Source organism: Danaus plexippus (assembly GCF_018135715.1).
Source record: "Danaus plexippus chromosome 3 unlocalized genomic scaffold, MEX_DaPlex mxdp_30, whole genome shotgun sequence".
NCBI classification, from domain to species: domain Eukaryota; kingdom Metazoa; phylum Arthropoda; class Insecta; order Lepidoptera; family Nymphalidae; genus Danaus; species Danaus plexippus.
The window spans coordinates 3008884-3030416 of record NW_026869845.1 but is presented as its reverse complement, the minus strand read 5'-3'; the positions used below and the strand labels follow the sequence as shown (position 1 = coordinate 3030416).

Here is a 21533-nt window from a genome sequence, read left to right as displayed (position 1 = left end):
AGGGAAGAAAGTTATAGTTTGATATTATCAGTACAGCTGTGGTAATTAAGGTGATTTCGATATAGCAATATGAAAGTCGTCACAACATTTATTTACAATATTTACAAAGATCTTAAGTACATAACTGTATGGTTAGTGGAAACATATCGGCCCGACGTTGAATGAGAATTCGTGTTCAGCGTCGAGGAACGATAGGGGTTGGAAGTCAATGATCGGTAACTTCTCAGTCCGTGATATCTTTACTTCAAGCACTATTTGTCCCTTGCCATCCTGAAAAAATATACAATTGTATTACTTTTGTATTAAATCTATTTTTTTATTTTTGTGTATTAAATTTGTTACAAATGTACCTTTATAAAATTTATGAGTCATATACGATTGACTGTTTAAGAATATTAATAATAGTATAAATGTGAAAGTTAGTGAGGATTTTTATATGTGTGTTGCTCTTTCATGCAAAAAATTAATATATTACACATTACTGATTACAGTGATTTAGTAAAGACATCAATATAAGACAAGTACAATTTGACTTGTATATGATTCACGTCAATACAGGTCCCCTCTATATACTAGCTGTTGCCTACAGTTTTAGGCTCATATTAAACCTCTTTTCTGTTTAAATAGTTTCCTTTCTGTTTAAATCCACCACTGTTTTTCAAAGATTTTTGTAGGGACACGATTTAAAATTTTCTACGGATAAAGAAATTATAAAAAATGTTATGATTTACAACAACACTCAGAACAGTTTTAAAATATGTTTTCAAGTAGAATAAAAGACATTGAATATCTAATAGGCGATTATCGTTTGTATGTGTCCGATGGATTCGTACTAAAAAAAGTCATTTGACGCAAGGTACAGATGTAGTTGCCGGTTTGTTACTACATAAGTAGTTTTACCGCACTGTATACATATCTCTAACACACAAGCAAGAACTTGTTGACATATTTGTCTGGCCAAGAAATATTATATTTTCTATATTTTTATATATCACTAGGTTATGTTTCATAACATCATCGATTTTTGATATAATTTATAATAAGAAATATTTAAAATTTCAATTCTCAACGGAGGATTTCTCCTCCTAATTAAGTTATTTTTATTTACTTCAGAATATTCGGGGCCTCCGACAACCAACGTACATTTCATTCCTTTCGAAGGAAAAGTTGAAAAGAATTCCCATGATAATTCAGTGTTGTCAATGATACTATCGTACGTAGTACAACCCTTTAGCTCCCGAAGGGATTTTCATAAATGACATTATTTGTGTGCTGACACAAACCCCTGCCTCTAATAATATGATGTATCACCATACGGACTAAATAATTGTTTCATGATTTTTAGAATATTCAATAGGAAAAATGATTTTAAATTATTTTTGACCCTCGGAAAATTATGTGATTAAATACTTGTTATACAAAGAAAAGATCTAAATTAAAAATTAAATATCAAAGGCACAAGTCTTTTGTATCGTATTGGCGTGGATCAGTAAGTGACATGATCATAAGTCATAAAATACGTTACCTCGTGAAATTTTAAAATTCTATGACTGATTTACGACATCATGTGAACAAATACATAAATTACTTGGAAAAAACCTATTTTAGTAATGGCGTCGAAAATTTTACCTTGCAATCATCCTTTATTATCTGGGGCTCTTTAAACTCAAAATTGTTTTGACCCAACAACTTAATTTTTTTGTTTTTTATGAGATCCACGGGAATATCGGATCTGGAAAAACAAGTAAAATAAAATTGTGAATCGGAGTATGCTTAGGTCTACATGAATTTTATTATAAGAAAACATTTGAAGATTTTTTTCACTAACGTGTACCTTTGTGGTGCAACTGTTTTGACACACGTGTAAGTGAAATTTTGTCTTGCACCAGTTGATAGCAATCGTAAGAAACGCATTTGTATGAAGCCGGAACCTTCGCTGTCGTAATTTATCTGGAATGTCATAAGAGATACTTTAGAATACATATACGGAAACGTAATATTTTTAATGTATATTAGGATTTTCTATTCACCCGATATCCTCCATCAAGCTGTGAGAACTTCTGCCCTGATATATCGAAATACACAGCTGCAGCATCGACATTTTCCGGGTACAAACAGGTGCTTTGGCCATCGCAAAACACTTTAATAGGACGTCCAGAACCCCCACGAGCATCTATCCAGTAGAAACCTAAAGAAAACATTTTTAGAATTTATCTTATTAAACTATATATAATATTAAATTTTTATTTTAAACTGTTATAAATATGTTAATATTATGCTAAGTGAAGACATGAGTAGCGAGATCAAATTCTTAATTTCTAATTTCTCATTGCTTTTCATATTCGAAATTCTTTTTTATTTGTAACCTAATAATGTATTCCAATAATCATAAAATAAGTTTTAAATATCTATTATGGATTTCGTGATTTTTTAATTACCATCAGTTAAATTAGCATGAGATGTTCGTAAGTCCCTGCACGACAGCGCTGGGTTGGAGCGAGTACCACGCGGTCGGCGGGCCGCATCCAGCGTTCCTCGAGCTGCTAATACGCCAGCCATTATCTCACGAGTCCATTCGATTTCTTCTTCTGGAATTGATAGTTGATCCATTAATTTTAATGAACATGTCGTCTAACCTAGATGATATTCTCTAAAATATGACATTTTTGTTGTTTATTGTATATACCTTCATAACTATCTTCAGTAGCGGTTTCCGTAGATTCAGTTTCAATACTTCGCCTTCGTCTACTGGACATGAACAGATCAGAAGGTAGCTGAGGGATTGGCGCGGGAGGACCTGGAGGTCCTGGAGCACCGGGAGGGCCGGGTAGACCGGGGCGACCTTCAGGTCCTGCCGTGCCTTTTGGGCCCAGAGGTCCCTCAAGTCCAGCCAGCCCAGCCGGTCCTACATCTCCTTTGGATCCGGGAGGCCCAATTGGACCCTAAAATTAAGTCGAATAAAACGCTGTATTTAGTTTCATTATATTACCCATCTATCTCACAATGTTCAAGTGTATTGTTCAGTTATAACACACAAAACTACGAAAATGAATTGATTGAAAGTTTGTAGGTATGTAGGTTCCTTATAACAACTTTTATTTACGCTTATATAATTGTTAAATTGAAATGATAGTTGCGAGGTAGTTAAGTCTAAAAAATATATATCACAGTTACTTACTGTGTCTCCTTTTGGCCCCATAGGACCTATTGGACCTGTTGGTCCCTGTTTTCCAATTTCGCCTTGGTCTCCTTTAATTCCAATATTTCCCGTATCACCAGTATGACCTTTCGCTCCCCTATTCCCCTTTTCTCCTTTTATTCCTTGTTGGCCGGGTGATCCGCTAGGTCCTGGTACACCCATTGGTCCCATAACACCAGGTGCTCCAACATCTCCCTATTGACGTATATATTTTGTCATATCAGTAAAATTACAATTTTTGGTAGTATTTACAAACGAAAACCTATTGCTTATATATTAAATATTAAATTGCGGATTAAATTACATAGAAATTTATTTAAATAATAATTACAGTTGGTCCAGCCAGTCCCCTTAAACCAGGGGGTCCTTCTGGTCCAGCAGGACCAATTGCTCCTGGTGGACCTTGTTCCCCTTGAAGTCCTTTAGGACCCATATTACCCTTTTCACCAGGATTTCCAGGATTTCCTTGTATACCAGGTTGCCCCTCGGTGCCCTTGCAATTATAAAATGACAAAATTATTTACATTTAATATATTTTAAAACATTGATGTCTCACCAGTCCCTATTATAACGGTTTAAAAAAATGCTTACAGGACTTCCTGGAACACCAGTTTCACCTGGTTTTCCAATAGGTCCTATTGGTCCAGGTGAACCTGGGGGTCCCGGGCTTCCTTCTGGACCATCAGTACCAGGTTCACCCTTGACTCCTTGTGGACCAGGTTCTCCCCTATCTCCAGGGAAGCCAGACGGTCCAGTGTCACCTTTGGCGCCTTCGGGACCGGGAAGTCCTTTAGCACCTGCTTCACCTGGAGGTCCCGGTAATCCATCATCACCTTTTGGTCCTGCGTATCCTCGTGGTCCCTATGAGAAACAAAAATACTACATTGAGATTTTAAATACCTACAAATTAATATGTATGTATTATTTATTTATTATTTTTTTATATATTGAAATAAACTTCTATTTCAAGTTTTCATACCACTTTTCCTTCAGATCCTTGTGGTCCTTGCGGACCTGTAGATCCCGGGCTTCCTATTTCCCCTCTGTCTCCTTCCGGACCTCTAGGACCTTGTTCACCTTGATTTCCTTTTGGACCCCTCCTTCCAACAGATCCAGTAGGACCAGCGGGTCCAGGGGGACCTACAATATATATACGTAAAGAAAAAGTTAACTACATCAAATCCTTTAAGAAATTGCTAAATATAAAAAAAGAATAATAATCATAATTTAATCTGAATATTGCAGTTTAGTTTAAAAGTTTTTAAAGAAAATTACCTATAGGTCCGACTTCTCCACTATCTCCTTTTGAACCCTGATCACCTTTTGGACCTTCGGGCCCAATTTTTCCGATAAGTCCCGGAGGCCCACGTGTGCCATCAGTTCCCGCCGGTCCAGGTGGACCAATATCGCCCGGGGGTCCTTTATCACCAGGTAAACCCACTGGTCCAGGTTCTCCTCTAAGACCTTGAATTCCTGGAGCACCCGATGGGCCCTAAATTAAAGGAAAAGATGCAAAATTCGTGCACTATATATTAAATTACTATTGTATAAATTTTTAGAATAATAAATAGTTCTTTTTTTGTTAAAGCGACGATTGTCACTTTCAAAGTGCATTATAGTAAAACTTTTATTTTATAGACTAAATAATTACTTTAGAAACATTTAACTTACGGGTTGCCCCATTGCGCCTTTGAAACCTTTTTCTCCAGGTGGACCGGATTCACCTTTGTCACCATCTTCTCCTGGAGGTCCAATAGGTCCAGGGACCCCAGAGAGGCCCCGTGGACCTGGTAGACCATCACGACCAACAGGACCTATGTAACGAAAATATTAATTTAATATAAAATATTTTTTTGCTGTAGAAGTTTTATGTATGTTGTCTATAATTTTACTGTATTATATATTTTATATACCTATGGGACCAGGTTCGCCAACTTCTCCTTTTTGACCTCCTGGTCCAGGAGATCCTCTTGGCCCATCTCGGCCAATAAGTCCTTGTAAACCTTCACGTCCAGGTTCTCCTTGTTCTCCTTTCTCACCTCTTACGCCTGCTTGTCCTGGTGGACCCATGTCACCTTTACTTCCAGGAATTCCCTTTAGTAAAAAGTAAAAATAATTATTTTATAAATAAAACGCTTTGATTTTAGTTTGTCATTGTAACAAGTGTATTATTTGCAATATTTAAAGTTAAATACTAAAATTCACTTACGGGGGGCCCAGGTAAACCTGGATCTCCGTTTGCACCAGGTGATCCTGGAGGTCCCAGAGGGCCTGGTTTTCCCTCCGGTCCTGGTGGTCCCGGGTGTCCTTCTTTTCCTGAATCTCCCGGTGGACCCACCTCACCAGGTGCTCCTGACATACCAGACGGTCCTTGTAGACCAGGTGGACCTGGTTCACCGTTAGATCCAGGGGGTCCAGGTAAGCCTGGAGGTCCGGCTTGTCCCGGAGTCCCCGTTTCACCCTATAAGTAATGAGGAAATATTAATTTATGTATATAATTTAAACTAAAAATAATTATAAATTGCAAGTACCGTCGATCCTCTTTCTCCGGGAGTCCCTGGAATTCCTGGTTTTCCATCAATACCCGGTGGACCGATGGACCCAGGATATCCCCTAGGCCCTTCCAATCCCTGTGGACCACGTTCACCACTTGACCCCGGAGGCCCGGGTTGTCCTGTATCGCCTTTAGGTCCTGGCGGCCCATCTGATCCTCTACGACCTCTTGGGCCACGATAGCCCTAAAGTGAATAGCATGAGATACACTTGTAGTATATAATATTAATATAAAATTATTCAAAATTATTTGTATTTAATTTTATTAGGCATTTTAATATTTCTATAGATTAATTTACTATTTTTTAAACACAATTTCTAACAAAAGTCTAACATAAAAAATAGGTCGATTAAGACTTTTAATAGTTTTTGTCAATTAAAAAAATATAAAGAATATAGGACGTTATTACCCTTGGTCCGCTTTCGCCTCGGTCTCCAGGAATTCCTACTAAGCCCTAAAATTGAATACAGGTTCTTGAGTAATTATTGTAATAGTAAAAATATTGTCAAAGAACATGCAAACAAATGATTTTAAAATCTTAAATAAACTTTTATAAAATAAAAAGTTGGTGTATGTATATGTATAAGCGAATGGATAGAAAGTTATTTGAGTATGTTTTATTTTCACATACGGTTTCATTGGTTCTGTAAAATAAATTGTTGTAGTAGAAATAATTTCCAGAAGTTTCTTTTGTACGTTAATGATTAATGACTTTTAACAGATCTTAAAGAGATCTGTTCAAAGGTTTTCGTTTCTTCTAAGAAGATTAAAAATATGAATAATTCTACCGCAACTCCTTTGCTCCCTCGTCTTCCTCGTCTGCCGGAAGCCCCTTTATCTCCCTTTTCGCCTTGAGCTCCAGGGTAACCTGATGGTCCTTGAGGTCCTGTTGCACCCTTTTCACCGACAGGACCGATTGAACCAGTTTCACCTCTAGGACCTTCTGAACCCTTTCGTGGGTGAATAAAATGTAAGTTAGAATAGAATGAAATAAAACATTTGTGATTATATCTATTTTATAATTTTAAAACCATTTTACTTTTTGTCCTTCTGGTCCTTCGATACCAGCAGGGCCAGGCTCTCCAGCCACCCCGCGCTCCCCTTTTTGTCCCATTTCACCTTTCTCTCCTTCAATTCCTGTTGTACATACGAATATGTAATAATTAATTATATTTTTATTATTAAAAGCATAAGATTACTAAATATGTGGTCTACGGTGTAAGTTAAGAAGGACCTCTACCTCTTATTCCCTTGTCTCCTTTATCACCGGGTGGACCACGCGGTCCGTCATCTCCTTTTAGACCTCGTGGCCCCGGAAATCCTAACATACCCTATAAATTGGACACAATAGTATATAGTCGTTTATAATTATTTTACTTGGGAACTTGGATTTGAATTCATACCTGTGGACCAGGTAATCCCACATCTCCTGCAGGACCTTGTTGTCCAGGTGTACCCGGTGTACCTGGTGAGCCTTCGGGTCCTGGCAAACCAGATATTCCCTGCTTCCCTTGGGACCCCTATGTAAGCATATAAATTTTTCATATAATAAAGTATCTGTAATATTCTTTTGGTATTTAAGATTGTAGAATAAATATAATTAAATTATTATACCTGTAATCCTGGGGCCCCAATGGGACCCTGAGGTCCTGGGGATCCGGGTGGTCCCATTACTCCTGGTTGACCCGGGGATCCAGGTGGACCTGGCTGTCCTGCGGCACCTTTTATGCCTTGTTGGCCTTCGTTTCCTGGTATACCGGGATATCCAATAAGACCCGGAAATCCTCTTGGGCCGGTAAAGCCTCTAGGCCCCTTAAAAGTTGATAGTATGCTTACAGTGTCACTGAGAATAACAGTTATTGAATAAATTAAATAAAATGTATTAAAATTTTTGTAAATAGTTACCAATTCACCCGAAATTCCTGGGGGTCCTGGAGGTCCATCTTCACCAGGAGGTCCATCTAAACCTGGAGCACCTGTTTCTCCCTGTTGTCCTGGTGTACCCCTTTCGCCTTTATCTCCAGGTATTCCGGCTTGGCCAGGGTATCCTTGATCTCCTTTTAGACCTTGAGGTCCGGGTGGACCTCGTTCTCCATCTCTGCCTGGGTGGCCTCGACGTCCTAATCTTCCAGGTTGTCCTTGGAGGCCCCTTGATCCTGGTGGTCCCTAATAAAATGAATAGCCAAAATGTTTACTGTTTCATGAATAGTAAACAAATTAAAAAATAATTCTAAAACTGAACTTACTGGTTCACCTTGATCTCCTTGTTCGCCCTTCGAACCTTCAACTCCAGTAGGGCCTTCAGGACCCGGCGGTCCTGTGAGACCCATGGGGCCTTCCGCACCCCGCATTGAAGCCTATTACAAATTCTACTTAAATATATTCTTGTGATACCAATAAATACATTTACTATTTAGTATATAACTCTGTTACCATATGTTGTGTTAACATTTGGCGTAGTGCTTCCGAATGTGCGTCAGGTCCCTTATCATTTCCCGACTGTGGCAACTAAAAACAAAATTATTAATACCATATATTTATGAAATATTAGCTAGATGTGCAAAAACTTGATAATCAAATAAGGAAAATACCTACCGGGACTACGAAAACGTGCCCTGGAGCTCCCTGAAACCCTTGTTGACCCTCGGCACCTGGCTTCCCAGGTTCCCCTTTGGGTCCTCGTGGACCTTGCCTACCAGGAGGTCCAGGGTACCCACGTGGTCCCAAATAAGTGCCAATTGTGCCATAGTCATAGTAACTGTCTGAATTATCATACCCAGTAGAAGAGTTACCCTAAAATAAAAAGAACTTGAAAGGTATTATATAAAATCCACAGTAAAAGTAATTAAAAGCTACAGAAAGAATATGCATGTTTGCATAAGTGTCTGAAAAATAAAGTGCAATTAATCATGTATTTCAAATAAGTGTTTCACTATTTTTTGGTAGTATTAGTTAATTATTAATAACTTAGTTATTTTTAGAAGTAGTCACAAAAGGTCCTTACCCTAATATCTGGTGGGTGGGTGAGATAATCCGTATCTTCAGTCGTTATCCCCGCAGACGATACTTCAGTTGTGGTCAGAGCAACGTCTTCATCAACATCATTTTTAACCTTCAAAAATATTCTATGTAAGTTAAAAAATAGAAAAACAATAAAGGATGTATAATACGATTTTAATTGAAGCTATTTATAAAAATAGCAATTGAATTGATTGACAAGCTTACCGTTGTACTAGATACTTCTAGGAGTGAGGGTGGCGTTCCTTGAATGTTACCGGAAGAAATAAAATCATCTGAATCCGTAAATCTCCCGAAGATGCTATTTTCATCTACATTAAGATAATAATAATTTATTAGTATAAACATTTAAAAATAATACTTTTGTATTAATGTGGAAAATAATAAGAAAAATGTGACAAGATCAGTAAATATTTCAATTAAATGTTAGATTTAAATTTTTAAATATAATATTATTAGCCTATTTACGAGAGTCATAGAGATAAAGAAAATCATAATTTTTTTCTTTTACCATTATCTGTTACTAAAGGATAGGGTGGGGTCACAGCATACGACTCCGAGACTTGCCAATACGGCCTCAATGTAGGCATATCTCTGCTTGAAACTGCCCACTGATTCTCCGATTGATTCTGTCTTTCTATAAGTAAACTCTGATCAAATTGATCCGAAGGTTTCCCCTCACTTTCAACGTGAACTAACGATTCCGTTACTGAAATACGATCGTCGTAGTCTTTTTCATCGTAATCAGTATTATCCAACGCTAAATCTGATGTTTGCAACCCAAAGGATCCACAGTCTGGGGCGATTGATATACACATATCGTAGGCAAGGTCCGGTTGATTAGCAAATTGGAGCAATTCAATATCGCCCTATAAGAAACAATCAACGCTAATAAATAAGATACCATCATGTCTTCGGAATTCTAATAGGAATAAATGAAATTCGGTACCAGCAATCAGTAGTGTGTACGGTTCACCAATCAATATATCATTTTATTGAGTGAATATTTATGTTCGTATAAGAGAGAATTGAATCTTTTTGCATAGAGACATACGTATATAATTAAAACCGATATTTATGTTTAAACTATTAACTTAGAAAATATAAAAATAGAAGTATATACGGTTGTTATATTTCACCTCGTAATATTGATCTGGCGTCACTTGAGCTCCGACTACTAAAACTCCTGCCAAGTTGAATGTACTTCCCGGATGACGTCGTAAAGGCAGTGTATCTTGAATTTCACAATCTACTAACAATGTTACTGAGTCACCCTTTATACTTAGTGCTACTCTATGCCATCTGTTGAAAAAATTCAATTTAAATATTAAATTCTATGTTGTAATTTTTTAACACTTGTTCGTTCACATTGGTTGTGTCAAAAAATGTGAATAATATCGATCTTATATAACTGTTTCGTACTTTTCATCTGTAATGTTGACTCGGAAGCTGAGTAGCTCATGATCCTCGGGATCTCCTCGTGTATCTTCGTAATACAATTCTACCATCTCCCCAACGACCACTTGTAGTTGTTCGTCTCCGGCGTCCGAGTATAATACGAAGAGAGGATTTTGTTCTGGGCCTGGGTGACGTTAAATGTATTTTAACGAACACATACAACTTAAGCTATTTAAAATAGGGGCACTGAATAAGCCTCTACATACATTGTACTCGAGTTTAAACATGTTTTTTTTATGTATAATTCAAAATTTAATATTTATTTGATTTAGTTAGAGGTCTTTGATATAATTGGTCCTATCAAAATATTGTTATAAAATGTTACAGAAATGAGTCATGAAAATTCCATAAAAAAATACTTAGTTGACTTTATACAGAATTAATTCATATATGTACTTTCGATATTTGATTGTTTTTAACTATTCTTTATAAGGAGTCCAAGGAGATAAACTAGAACTTGGTACGTTAACATTAAAGGGGATATTATTTTTTAAATTATACTTGTTAGTTACCATTTAGTCTAACGACTGACAATATGGAAAAGTCTTCAGGAAACGTATTATAAAACATCCCTGCAGCGAGCTGATGCAATGTTGCGTTCTCGTTAAGGGAAAGAGCTGAGTAATCTTGCTCTGAAGGATTATTTTGACATCGCCCTGGAGTCCGTGACACCCCTTCAGGAAGTTCATCATAGCTGACCACGGAGAGAACGTCAAATATCTCGAGCTTGTCTAGAAATAATAATCAAAATATATATCTGTATAGTATTGTTCTTTATTTGTTATTAAAATTAAAATCTCTAACGACGGCATAGAAATTGTTTGTTCTGTAAAATCATTCGCGTGTAAATATTTAATAAGAGACGAAACAATTCTATTTTAAACAGAACATTTACTCACCTTCCCCCTTTCCCCGGGCGAGAGCGCAAAACAATATAAGGAGCAACCCTTTCATCTGAAGTGCCATCGCGCCCCGAATAAATATGTCACAGGGATAATATTTGCAGGAGGTCCCATCCCGAGAGGGGTTGTTGTTTATACGCTTGTATATTTCTTTGACGACATGTCGTCTTTAAGACGACGTTCGCCTCACTGACTACACCACGCGTCTTCTAGACCATCTCAGTTCGTTACAATTTATTAAAACGTGTCAAAATAATAAATATCACTTACTGGAGATCAACGATCGCTGTGTCTAGAAGGTTTTATTTACATTTAAGTTACAATGATTTACAGTCATAGCTATTTGTTAAAACGTAATTGGAACACGGTCTGTTTTGTTGTTTTTTTTTATAGAAATTTAAAACACAATATCTAGTATATGAGGAGAAAGCTTTCAGTTGGTTTTAGAATTTTATGACAACCAATATTAATTTGTGTATATTTTAATAAAATTGTTGTGAAACATATAATTATAAGTCTATATTATTTCTTAAGAGCCCTGCGGTTTGTATGAAAAAAAAACGAATTTAACTTGTAATAATGTAAAATTCTGTATTTACACGTAATAAGGCTTACCAAATAAAAACATTCATTCAATACTCATTTGAAATGGAATAGAAACATTATTTATTATGTCAGTCAACATCTAATTTTATTTTCTTTGCTTGTCAAGTACAGTTCTTTTGTAAATAAACATCTACCCTCTGAGCATGAAATAGGCGTTTTAGTATTAATTTTGTATTTTTGAACACTTTCTTATGATTATAAATTAAATGACATTTTATATTTAGATTGGGAAGCTGATTTCATTTCAGCACAAATTATTGGACTCTTTGATTGTCACTTGACTCTGAAAAGCTTTTCGACGTCCTCGTTAGATTTCAAATTAAACAAACACTTGTTGTGGGATGACACTTTTGTAAAATAGATTAACAATTACTATCTTATCGCTTGAAATATAGATTGTAACGACAATCCATGGGGAAGGAGGATAATATTGTACTATTTTCGCCCCTTTTTTTGTCTGTCAGGCTAAGCGATAACTGTGTAATTAATATGTTATAACAACATGTCCCCACAATATCAGGCACGACGTAAATCTGTATAAAATTATTACATCAATAACTACGGTTCTCCCTTTACGGATCTAATATATTATTTAATTAAATAGGACTTTCTGATTGTATATTTTTTAATATTTTTGCGACTTAGTTAAAGCTAAGGTTAAATTATTCGTGATTTATCATAACCTGCTACCATAAGTTAGCATCGACACGCGTTATATACGAAAATTTTTCCGTTTTTTATTCAATAATCATTACACATAATTATTAAGTGTGAAGTTAAAAAACTTGTGGTAAGCAGAAACGTAGTCTGTTATCAATTAAATTACAGCTGCCGTTGGTTATAATAAAATATATTCAAAATGTTTTTGACTATTTAAATGTAGAGTTTGATATGAAATTATACGTTCCGCATCTGATGATCCAAGTGGTAGGAGTGTTAAAAAGGATCTATTAAAAAAAAAAGAGAAAAAAAATATCAACTTTAATGAATATTTAACTATTATAATCTCCTAATTTTTTTATTTCATGCTTCTCCGATAAGAATTATGTCTGTATATCTTTTGCTATATCAAGTATATTTTAAAGTTACGAATAGTAATATTAGAATAATTAATTCAAGAAAATAACTCTCTCCACCCCTTCTTCAGATAATGAGAATATCAAAAAATGTTATAGAAATCGAATTTAAATATGTGTCAGTATCATAAAATTCGAAATTCCGACTTACTTTTAAATGTCGTTTTTCATTTGCATACATATAATATTGCTTATGTATAGAGTAGATAATTTAAATGAATATTCGGAACGAATTCACTTTACAAAAAAAAAAATATACACCACAAGAGATGATATTGCCGAAGGAAGTCGAAATATCTTTCCCTCGTCAGATGTTTTTTTAACAATTTGTATTCGTTAAGCAAACCCAAAATAAATGAGAAAGTAGACAAGTCGCTACACTTCATTACTGTAACTTTAATGGAGTTTTCGTGACCTCCACAATTTCTGAATTGCAAAACATAACCGTGAACCGTTTAGAAGTGTTGTAAATGTGTATGTTTTATTAGTTATTACATTTATGTTAATCTTACTAAAGAGAATTGGTTAATTATTATCATTCATCACAATGTTATTACAGGAATATATTATTTTCATAAGTTTGAAAAAGTTAGTCCTTAGTTATTCTTAATACAATTTTGCATAATCACAACGTTACGTACGTACGTAGCGTTTCCCGTTTTTCATGCAACAGCTTTCTTTACAACTGTAATGTGCAAAGATTTATAAATAAAAAACTGTTAAAGTCCGTTTGTGATGTGATGAGGATGACTTGGATTTATCATAAAGATTACTCGTGTTTATTCAATAAACCGGAAACGTTTAAGACCTCAAATGTTACCTTCAAGCGTGCATGTAAATCTTTAAACCTTTTGAAATTTATGTCGTTTACAATGAATTCTTATAAGTTGATTTAAATTTTTTTATTAAACTTCCTTTAATTTTGTACATAATAATTGTTGCATCAAGAATATATTTCAATATGTACATTTTAATGTATGTCAATTTGGTTTATTCTATACTATTAAAGGACTTGTATTTGATAGTTTTTTTAATTCCTAGATATCATTATCTTCCAGATAGGAAGGATTATTGTTTATCAGGTTAAGTTAAAATGAGTTAGTGTTGAGGATGAGAAAATAAGGTTCGATAGTCTTATAGAAAAGTTTATTTCTCTTTATTATCCTTTTCATTTGATGTTCTTTGGATGAGTCTCGATAAAAGTTTTTTCTTTCAAGAGATGCTCGTATACACTGGAAACAATTGGGAACTTTTCCATGTTCATTTTATATCTGAAACAAAAGGCTTTGTATTGAAATACCTGTAAATAAATTTCTATATTGTGATAAACGAATCTTTGGAGTTTAGAATTTTTATTGAAATTGTATTTTATAATAATTCGTGGAAAGTCAAATTATAAATCAACTAAAACAGCTTTGACGGGCGTCTAATTGAAAAGTAGGTCTCGCTAAGTAGACTCGATGACGTATATCAATCTAACGAACATAAAATATATGTCGTAGGAGGCAATACGTTTTTAATATCTACTAATGATACAGCCATTAAATTTCCCTAGGGACAGTCATATTTCGGTCCCTTCGTAATTGTATTGGGATGAAAGTTTTGGACATAGTATTATCAATAGAAATTATTAAAAACTAATTATTTTTTAATAATATTATACGGAATTCATTAGTATGGTTATTAAATAATAATATACTACCTCACAATCCCGTTATAAACTTGTGGTACAAGACACAAGTCGGCAACGGTAATTTGATCGCCAATACAAAAGCGGCCGGTGGTTTTTTTAAGCAGTTCCTCAACACTTTCTAGACCACGCGACGTAAAGTATTCGGCAAATTCTTTGAACTTATGCTCTGAATCGAAACGCCTCTTTAGACCGATGTTTTGCAGGGGCTGGATTCCGCTTACAATAGTCTACAGAAATGATTAGTTATATAGGTATTGTAGAGGTTTATATTTTATTTCTTTATCGAAATTGATGTGTACTAACCTCACAAATTTCTCTCATACGAGCTCTCAGAATTGGTGTTGTCGGAACAAGGCTTGCTTCTGGTTTTATTTCTTCCATATATTGTATAATTGCCATCGATTCCACAATTGTTTCACCATCTAGACAAAAATAATTTTACTTTATGAACGATAACAAAAAGTGGGTGAAGTAATTATATAACGCTATGCTATGAAAGAGAAAATTGCATGTTTAAATAACATTCAGACAAACAGAATTTTTAATTGATTACTGCGGGCTTTTTGGCGGATCGAATGAATCAAGGTGAATTTGAGAAAATAAAGGATAAATTAAATTACCTAACTGATTAACAGCTAGTTAGTTCTTTAATACTGGACACCAAACTTAAGATCTTGGTCGAAGTCATAAAAAAAATAATAATTAAATGTACTGAAACAATTTTTTACTTTTAATAATACTCCTATATTGAAATTCATTTCAATTTCTCGTAGCGGAATTGATATGACTGCATTCAATTAAAATTAAGTGCAACCAAACCAAGCTAGTATTAATTTTATAAAATATGTTGTACGGATTTAGACATTTTCTCTTCAGATTTTTTTTTAAATAAGTAAGTATTCCTAAAATTGTCAGTTAAATTGTAGTTTTCAGTTTATTTGTACGAAATAGTGTGAATACTGACAGACATGGAGGGTACTAGAAATAGCAATCAGAAGTTACTGTTCACTATTCTTCATTAAAGTTATTTTTTAGATATTTTTTTACGAGTACATGCGATTAGTCACCTTTAATAGAACTTAATATTTTAAATTAAAGAATTAGAACAAAAAAAAAATTGGTGAAATATACGAAAGATTTCATTTCAAAATTAAACGAATTGATGGTCATTTTTACTGTAAAAAAAATTAAATTAGAACAGATATTGAGATTCTCAAAGACTTTTTTTTTCAACAGAACTGCACTCCGAGAGAATCTATTAAAGTATAAATTTAATTCGAAAATCCTATAAAAATAAAGAAGGGCTTGTTACGCTTTCATGTTTTCAATATAAGGGGCGTTTTTTTTTATTATTGCACCCGTTTCTTAAGCACATAGGTTTCTCCAAGAAGGTGCAACTCCGGGCCGTGAGAAACCTTTGAATCCAGCGTTACTCCACTATCTTCGTCAGCTCATTAAGTTTAACGTATCAGAGAATGACCCTTTTTTATATTAAACCAGCATTAGTATCTATTATATACTTATTTTACACGTGGAAATATCAACTAAAAAAGTCGATGACATAAATTGAACCAGTCAACACGGGTTCATTAAAATCATGTCAACTACAACCATCAGATTGTGGCCAAATTGCTAGTGAGAGGACGTACACCGATTACTGCTATTTGGAGGACCTCTCGTAAATTTCAATTTGTGGGATGAATTCTGTCTACGTGCAATTACTGCGCCTATCAACGTTCGAGTTTGGTAAGGTTCGAGAAATTTCCATCACGCGAAAATTTAAACTTCAAAACTTTTTTCGAAGTTACCTCATTACATGAACATTTTCTTTTGTCCTACATTTTTGTGACACTTTCGAATATTAAGTTTGACTTTTTATAACGCTTCCGGCAAGAACATTTTATATACAATAAAATATTGTGTAAAAATTATAATTTCAAAGTAGATAAATCTTAAATAATAAAATTGAATTTTAGATTAAACACTCCCTTTTATGTTTTTGGGTCTTAAAAAATTGTGTGTATAGTCACGAAAACATTTTAAAGAAACACTAATGACCTCATCTAAATCTAGTATTTGAGAAATGTGACGAATTAGTATAAATATTTTAGCAAATATATAAACATACCAAATTTTAAATAACATTATTTCGGATATTTCAAAAATAATATACAAAATTTTCAATAACAGAAGACATATTTGTACATACTCCTACATGCGTGAGTTTAATACAAACGAATAATGATTCTGATAATGTCAACAAAGTATTCGTTCGATTATTTATGAATTACATTTGATAATTGAAATATTTTATCAGTTATTCATTTTGTCTTTGACAATACCATTTCATGTTTCTTTCTGTTCTTTCGTCTCTCAAAATTAATGGAAAATTGAAAAGATGTCTACAATAATAATTACGAATCTCGATGATAGAAGATGCTCAAAACAATACAAGACAGTTTTTATTCATAAAAGTGAAATACAAAAACAATAACCAAAAAATAAAAAAATGTTTTGAAGATGTTCGTATAAATTTTTACTCCGATATAAATGAACGCTGTCTATGGAAAAATTGAACTGTTGTTTACAAGTATCCAATAAATACAGAATCGTTGGAAAATTGTAAATATATGAGACAATATAAATAGGAAAAAAAAATACATTTAACTTAACATTCAATTAAAAAATGTTAAATGAAAAATTCATAGACACGAGCGGGATTCAATTTCCAACCTCCGGAATGTCTCGTTACAGTTGCCTTATGTCAGATATTCCTAATTACTTGTCTGTCAAATTTTCGTTGTATGTTTTTCTAATTGAATTTCAATTAAAGTTTTAGCTCAACATGTGTTTAATATTAATAAAGTAATTTTACTTACAAAATTATTATTATTGCCGTTAAAGTAAATGGCAAAAGAAATTTACATTATTATTATAACTACTTGATTTGAAATTTTTTGCGATTTTTATATTAGTTAACACAGATAATAACAGATAATTAACTGCTATTTGAAATTGGTTATGGAGGACGCTAGGGAAATATTTTATCTATATTATGAGAACGTCTTTAATTTATACCAGACGACGACCTGAATACCAATAAATACTTTTCTATTTCATTTATTTGGTGTCCCAATGGTTAAATTGACGAGCCATTGACCAGCTCATTGCTGTATGATTGCTATTCAATTTACTGGTTTTATTATTTATTTATTAATATTAAATTACAAATATAATAATATATCTTTTATATTATCAAATCAATATCAGCTTGATTTCATGAAGTCGGTGCTTATGAGTGAATTAGCACACACAATTAACTGAAATCGAATATATCTATGTACTTATAATTATTTGAAAGTTTTGCTTATATGTTATTATTACTATAAATATATTTTATGTAAAATAAAACACGATCGGTCAATAGTGTTAAGTTTTTTTTTTCATGTAATTATTTTATAAAGATAGCACTGAGGCAAAAGTAGATTTCACATTGGGATGACAGAAGCAAATTCCGTTCAATATTAAATGTCACCGTGAAAAACATCCGTATAACATTAATATAAAGAATTATGGTGAACCGTCGACCTATTTTATTTGTATTGGCAATTAAACACAGATCATTAGCGATGATGGAGCAGTTATTGTGAAGTGTGCTGCGATTGGATATAAGTGCAATTATATGAGGACGCCGAATGTTGACCTCGATAATATCACACAACAGGCACAATTAACTCGGTATTGTAATGAATTGATATAGAGATGAATGCCCGGTACGAGATGAGATTATAGTGCGTGGATCATATTAGGTCAGATATAATGAGCATTGATCGATGAGTTTGGTTAGACAGAAATAAATGTTGTAAATGAGACTTTGTAATACGGTGATTTGATTTAAGTTATTGGTGTAGACGTAATGTTAAGGAAAACTGTAATTATTGCTGAGTTTTCGACTTAACAAGGAATGGAGATTGAAAAAAAAAATTAATGTTTTTAATCTGGGACACAAAAGTCGACATTTTATAAGACGTTGTACAATGGGAATTATATTTTTGGATTTCCAAAGATATTATTCAAGGTTAAACTAAAAATAATGTTTGTTTTTAATATCTATCTTAATAATGCTATATGTACACTATATATTAACTTATTTATTCACTTAACAATAATGTTAGTTAAAATACGTGAGACATGATTCATAAAATGCAAAATACAATAAAAAATAGATGGGTATTGATTCCTAATTAGTAAGTGACTATTACAACGTGGATTTAAAATGACATATTCGATGCAATAAGGTATTTTTTTTTATTAAAATGATGTCAAAATTTATTTTTAAGATTTTGAATAAGAGTCATCATTATTTGCATTTCCTAATATTTTAAGTGTGCTTTAACTTAAACTTTTACGGGTTGTAGGCATGTGTTACATGAACCTAAAAGGGTATAATGTGATACCAACTTGGAAGTCAGCCAAATTTAATCTGGTTTTATCGCAAAACCATTGTCGTGAAGCGACAGACATTGTAGCCGAGAAATTACTTTTTAGCCCATACGTAACTATTGTCAGTGTAAGAGATAAAATATACCTTTAGGGGTTTCTTCCGACTTAATTTCAGAACGACTCGCGTTATACGTCATTGAAAAACTGTTGGGTATGGGACGTTTAACTTTTTACGATCAAAACATGAAAATTGTCCGTCTCAACTTATTTATCGTTCCGACCCAAATTTGTAATATTGATTCAAGAATCACCAAGATGGCGATCCAGGAATTATTTTGTAATAAAAAAGCGTTTTCAGTATTAATATCTCTTTTACATTTCTATATATACGAGTATTATTATAAGTGAGAACTGTTAACCGTTCATTACGGTCATCTTACTTAATACTTTATATAAGTTAATACGAATATAAGTTTGAAGTAAGGAACTTCCAAAGGTATCGCAATAAAACCTAAGTACGCTGAACTATGTCTTTTTACAAATAGTTTTTATTCCCATATTAAATTAATAATATTTATCAATATTTGTTTTAGAAATATACAAAGGAGTTGCAATTTTACATTGGCATAAATATTAAGGTTCTTTGTTCGTGTCTTTTAAAGAACATACTGTGAATACTTAATGTATTAAATTATATTCCACGAATAACGTAATGTTTGAATGTGGTTAGAGTATTGTACTACAAACAACAGGGAACAAAGGGAAAGAATAGGAATTCATGGCACACTTGTAAATTGTCATTAATAGATAATAAATTGTCAATTGTTCTTACTCATTACTAGTGCTGGAACTTTTTGGGATGGGTTGATATATCGATATTCATCTGTGAGTTGTTTTTGCTCAGTAACAATATCGACTGATTTCTCTTCAAACGCAATGCCTTTGAAGTGTAAGGCTGCTCTGACGCGCCACGTACAGGATGACGCCCAAAACCCGTACAGTATAGCACGTGTTTCCTTTTTATAAAAAAATATTAGATTTAGTACTACAAAATTGTATATCATTTTAAAATTTAGAAATAGCAACATTGTTTTGATTATGGCAACACAAATAATGATTGGGATTGAGGTTATGGTACGTCAAATTACTATTACAATATGAAAATAATATTAGACACTGTATTTTGGATGCCATAAAGTGTTTAAATATAGGTTTCATAGAATGTCGAGAATATAAAGAAATTTTATAGACATCGGTAGCAAAATAAACAAGAATATCATTGTGTACTCACCGCCATCGTAACGTTGAATGGTAAATAATATTAAGAATTGAAAATTAAGTTGCGATTTGTAATGTTATCGATTTGTATTAAGAGAGGTATACCTCATTGTTATTCGTAACTTGACTGAATTATCTTTAATCACTTGTCTATTTATAGACAAAACAAACAACTTGATGTTATTATTGCGTTACTAACTGATTTAGTTTTCATCACATAGATGTCGCTGTATATATTGAAAGTGTGTACATACTAAATTGTATACATACATTAATAAGAAATACAATATTCTCACAATTATTATAAAATTATTAAACTATTTAGGAGATATAAATTATTTTTATATTATAATGAATAAATCTTTTTGTGTAGAAGTTTAAATAACCTACCTATTGATCAAATGACTTGAGATAATCTTTACCTAGACTCGTATAGCAAAATAATTTGCTAAAAAATTACAATATCTCTGTATTATTCGCGTCCTTATTTATACGGTTAAATTAATACAATCATTAAATTAGAAATCTTGAACAAATGAATAAATTGAGTCAAATTTTTAAAATTAGATAATCTCGATGACAAAATAGTCTCATTGACGGCAGAAAAATAATATTAATACTCTATTTATTTACTTGGATATTTGTAATGGCAAATAGGCATGAGAATCATAAGCCCATGTCAAACATTTGAAACACTTACGTTGTTTGATAAATGCTTAAAACATATTTGAACAATTACTAAATTATAATATACGTTATTTTGTCTGAAATGTTATCAACTTCATAATGCATTTTTATCTAGAACTAGTACATTAGAATTTGTGATAGAAATCTATATGAATATTGTAAATGTTTTGTCTGTTCGTCACCAGTAAGCTTTGATTTACTTTATGTATAGTCAGAAAGTCCTGTGCGTATATTGAGTTTAAATATATTGAGAAAAATTAATAAAGTAACTTGAATTATTAAACGGATTTTGCTTTAATGCTATAAATTTTTAAGGAATCGGCCACTTGTACAAAAGTGCAAAAAGTTTAAAAAAAAAAAAGGTTCAACTATAATATAAGAGTCTCAATAAAAGCATTCGTTTTCAAAACGCCTACGCTGGTTGTCATTCAGTAAATTTCCATTTTATGCAGAGCGAATGAGGAATATTAGCTCTGCATAATTTTATTACTGTGTCTAAATTAATCAAGCCCTCTTAGTTGTGTGAATGTTTGTGTAAGTAGATGTAAGTTATGATATAACGACGATTATTGTGAAGAAAATGTCTACTTAAATAGCTCCGGATGCGTTTTGCTTTTAT

The 21533-nt window shown here is 33.1% G+C and overlaps 2 protein-coding genes across 2 annotated transcripts; both read right to left on the bottom strand.

Moving 5' to 3' along the window:
• Nucleotides 1-70: 70 nt before the first annotated feature.
• Nucleotides 71-11335, bottom strand: LOC116779545 (collagen alpha-1(I) chain-like). Its single transcript, XM_061526833.1, has 32 exons — nucleotides 11129-11335; nucleotides 10742-10960; nucleotides 10194-10353; nucleotides 9911-10073; nucleotides 9283-9640; nucleotides 8979-9082; nucleotides 8758-8865; nucleotides 8349-8546; nucleotides 8187-8261; nucleotides 8000-8110; nucleotides 7659-7919; nucleotides 7368-7565; nucleotides 7157-7273; nucleotides 6994-7084; nucleotides 6793-6890; nucleotides 6542-6703; nucleotides 6163-6207; nucleotides 5731-5937; nucleotides 5409-5660; nucleotides 5113-5293; nucleotides 4871-5013; nucleotides 4475-4691; nucleotides 4179-4339; nucleotides 3791-4060; nucleotides 3531-3692; nucleotides 3179-3394; nucleotides 2687-2942; nucleotides 2439-2588; nucleotides 2031-2188; nucleotides 1835-1950; nucleotides 1630-1732; nucleotides 71-270 (listed from the first exon to the last, which is right to left on the bottom strand). The coding sequence occupies exons 1-32, from the start codon at nucleotides 11193-11195 to the stop codon at nucleotides 133-135; spliced, it is 5265 nt and encodes a 1754-aa protein (XP_061382817.1). The 5' UTR covers nucleotides 11196-11335; the 3' UTR covers nucleotides 71-132.
• A 2610-nt stretch (nucleotides 11336-13945) lies between these two features.
• Nucleotides 13946-20399, bottom strand: LOC116768689 (probable maleylacetoacetate isomerase 1). Its single transcript, XM_032659479.2, has 5 exons — nucleotides 20241-20399; nucleotides 19782-19965; nucleotides 14810-14928; nucleotides 14516-14733; nucleotides 13946-14084 (listed from the first exon to the last, which is right to left on the bottom strand). Exons 1-5 carry the CDS (start codon nucleotides 20244-20246, stop codon nucleotides 13982-13984), a joined length of 630 nt encoding a protein of 209 aa, XP_032515370.2. The 5' UTR covers nucleotides 20247-20399; the 3' UTR covers nucleotides 13946-13981.
• Nucleotides 20400-21533: the final 1134 nt, after the last annotated feature.

Coding starts and splice junctions, on each gene's coding strand:
- LOC116779545 (XM_061526833.1), bottom strand. CDS start 11,195: ATGGCACTTCAGATGAAAGGGTTGCTCCTTATATTGTTTTGCGCTCTC. Junction 10,354..10,741: donor GTCAGTCGTTAGACTAAATG/GTAACTAACAAG, acceptor AACGTCACCCAG/GCCCAGAACAAAATCCTCTC. Junction 9,641..9,910: donor CGCCAGATCAATATTACGAG/GTGAAATATAAC, acceptor TGTTTCTTATAG/GGCGATATTGAATTGCTCCA.
- LOC116768689 (XM_032659479.2), bottom strand. Junction 14,929..19,781: donor AGTTCCAGCACTAGTAATGA/GTAAGAACAATT, acceptor ATTTTTGTCTAG/ATGGTGAAACAATTGTGGAA. Junction 14,085..14,515: donor GTTTATAACGGGATTGTGAG/GTAGTATATTAT, acceptor CTTTTGTTTCAG/ATATAAAATGAACATGGAAA.